Source organism: Nannobrachium achirus (assembly GCF_963921795.1).
Source record: "Nannobrachium achirus genome assembly, contig: SCAFFOLD_134, whole genome shotgun sequence".
Classification (NCBI taxonomy): domain Eukaryota; kingdom Metazoa; phylum Chordata; class Actinopteri; order Myctophiformes; family Myctophidae; genus Nannobrachium; species Nannobrachium achirus.
In genome coordinates, this window is record NW_027664553.1 from 175001 (window position 1) to 178263 (window position 3263).

The 3263-nt window shown below is 31.7% G+C and overlaps 1 protein-coding gene across 1 annotated transcript in view; it reads left to right on the forward strand.

Annotated features, from left to right (window-relative positions):
* The window catches only part of wwc1 (WW and C2 domain containing 1), a 101501-nt gene extending 99418 nt beyond the window's left edge, over positions 1-2083 (forward strand). The window contains exon 25 of the mRNA XM_080755238.1: positions 816-2083. Coding sequence (XP_080611364.1) covers positions 816-912 — 97 coding nt within the window. The 3' untranslated portion in view covers positions 913-2083. The remainder of the gene's footprint in view (positions 1-815) is intronic.
* Positions 2084-3263: the final 1180 nt, after the last annotated feature.

Sequence of the window (3263 nt, forward strand, 5' to 3'; positions counted from 1 at the left end):
GGTAAGGTGCTTTTGCTGGCACAAAACCCAATAAATAAATAACATCTGGCTGTAAAACTGTTAATCTACAGTAATATGCAAAACATCTCCACTACCTATTAATCTACAGTAATATGCAAAACATCTCCACTACCTATTAATCTACAGTAATATAAAAACATCTCCACTATCTAATAATCTACAGTAATATGCAAAACATCTCCACTACCTATTAATCTACAATAATATGCAAAACATCTCCACTACCTATTAATCTACAGTAATATAAAAACATCTCCACTATCTAATAATCTACAGTAATATGCTAAACATCTCCACTACCTATTAATCTACAGTAATATGCAAAACATCTCCACTACCTATTAATCTACAGTAATATAAAAACATCTCAACTACCTATTAATCTACAGTAATATGCAAAACATCTCCACTATTTAATTCAAACCTGTGCCGTATGCTTGCTCGCTCGCTCACTGCTAACTCTAACTCTGGGTCAAACAGTTGTCCAATTGTGAACAAAGGGGTTCTACAGCGCGCCTCAGCCTACACGGCTAGTCTGGTGCATCACAGGAGCAGGGACAGATGTATGCAGTAGAGAGAGAGACACTGGAGCAGCTCAGACGGTTTTGGCCTTTTTATTATTCAGGTGCCAGTATAACAGGATTGACTAACGTTTCGATGCTAGTGCATCTTCGTCAGAGTCATGAGTCAGAGTTGTCCAATTGTCTGTCTTTCTTTCTTTCTTTCTTTCTTTCTTTCTTTCTTTCTTCTCCCTGTTCATCAATAAATAAAATAAAGTATTTTTTTTTATCCAGGGAGAAGATGGCTTTCTTCACGCGAGCAAAACCCAGCATCCCCAACCTCCCTGTCAATCATACCAACCCACCTGTCAATCATCCCCAACCTACCTGACGACCGCGTCTGACTCCACCCACTCCTATCCAGCCAATAGGAGGACTCCACCCACTCCTATCCAGTCAATAGGAGGACAAGGAAATGCTGGTGTCATGAAGAATAATCTTAACCAATCACTGCACAGATGTACAGTAGCAAGACATTTTAAAACATTCCTTTACTTTTTCTTTTTCAACATCTCTTTATCTGTACAGTGTTTTCATGTATTCATTTTGTTTTATTTTACTTAGCGATAGCACAATTAAAATGTCCGTTTACCTCTCGTAGGCGTATTACTAACGGATGAGTCGATTGCTAGCCAATTTTAGAACGTATTAGCCTACTAACAGATGAGTCCATTGCTAGCTACTTGTAGAACGTATTACTAACAGATGAGTCCATTGCTAGCAACTTTTAGAATGTATACTAACAGATGAGTCCATTGCTAGCTACTTGTAGAACGTATTAGTAACGGATGAGTTGGATGTCTGTTTACCTCTCGTAGGCGTATTGCTAACAGATGAGTCCATTGCTAGCAACTTTTAGAATGTATTACCAACAGATGAGTCCATTGCTAACTACATTTTATTTCATTAACATAAGTTCAGACTCTGAGAGTGTACAGTTGGAACCAAATGGACCCTTAAATGAAGGCTAACAACTCTTCTACTGTTAATAATAATAATTATTATTGTTGTTATTTTTTTATTATTCTACTGTTGCACATCGGTGCCTTGTTGACTCAAATCAGACGACGTTCAGCCAATGTTTGTATGTTGTTTCAGACGCCTTTATGATTTAATGTGTGTTAACAGATCTGTATGTTCTGATCTGTATGATGGTCTGTATGATCTGTTAACAGATCTGTATGATTTAATTTGTGTTAACAGATAGCGTGGTCAAATGAAACAAGATATGTTGTTCCCTGGCACATAAGGAGGAATGAACAGCAACAAACAAAACATAAATGAAGTCATGGTCGCGTGTGTGTTTGTACCTCTGGAATGTTTGAATCCCTGCAGGCATAATAAATGTTTATACTTTATGAATACATAATGTTTATACATTATGAATACATAATGTTTGTAATACATAAATGTTTATACATTATGAATACATAATGTTTGTAATACATAATGTTTATACATTATGAATACATAATGTTTGTAATACATCAATGTTTATACATTATGAACACATAATGTTTGTAATACATAAATGTTTATACATTTATACTTTATGAATACATGTTTAATACATTATGAATACATAATGTTTATACTTTATGAATACATAATGTTTATACTTTATGAATACATAATGTTCATACTTTATGAATACATAATGTTTATACTTTATGAATACATAATGTTTGTAATACATAAATGTTTATACATTATGAATACATAATGTTTATAATTTATGAATACATAATGTTTAATACATTATGAATACATAATGTTTGTAATACATAAATGTTTATACATTATGAATACATAATGTTTGTAATACATAAATGTTTATACTTTATGAATACATAATGTTTGTAATACATAAATGTTTATACATTATGAATACATAATGTTTGTAATACATAATGTTTATACATTATGAATACATAATGTTTGTAATACATAATGTTTATACTTTATGAATACATGTTTGTAATACATAAATGTTTATACTTTATGAATACATAATGTTTGTAATACATAAATGTTTATACATTATGAATACATAATGTTTGTAATACATAATGTTTGTACTTGTAATGTTTATACTTTATGAATACATAATGTTTGTTATACATAAATGTTTATACTTGAATACATAATTTCATAATGTTCAATAATCATAATCAATCTTTTGCGTATTCTTATGTCAAAAATAGATGTTTTATGACTTCCTGTGATGACAGAGATAGACTCTTAAGAATGTAAATGAATCTTGATTTCATTCCCATACCTCAACTTCTTCCAAACACACCTGGTTTTAATTAGGGAGACACCCTTCGGCTGTTAGTTCTTTATCCAACGTCCAGACACTGCATGACCGGTTCTAAACTGAAACATTACGTTAAAATATGAATCTGAAAACATTACCGGTTCTAAACTGAAACATTATGTGAACAAACTGAAACATTACAGGATAGGAACATAGGAAGGTGAAGTTTGCTATGAAGAATCATGATAATATAATTGTTAATATTCAGAGATAAAAAAAAAGGTAATAATAATAATGTAAAGTTATGATTCTGGGTAGTTTTTCATAGGCTGATATAACTGTCATTACGGTTATGGTATAACTGTCATTACAGTATGGTATGACTGTCATTACAGTTATGGTACAGTTATACCATATAACTGTCA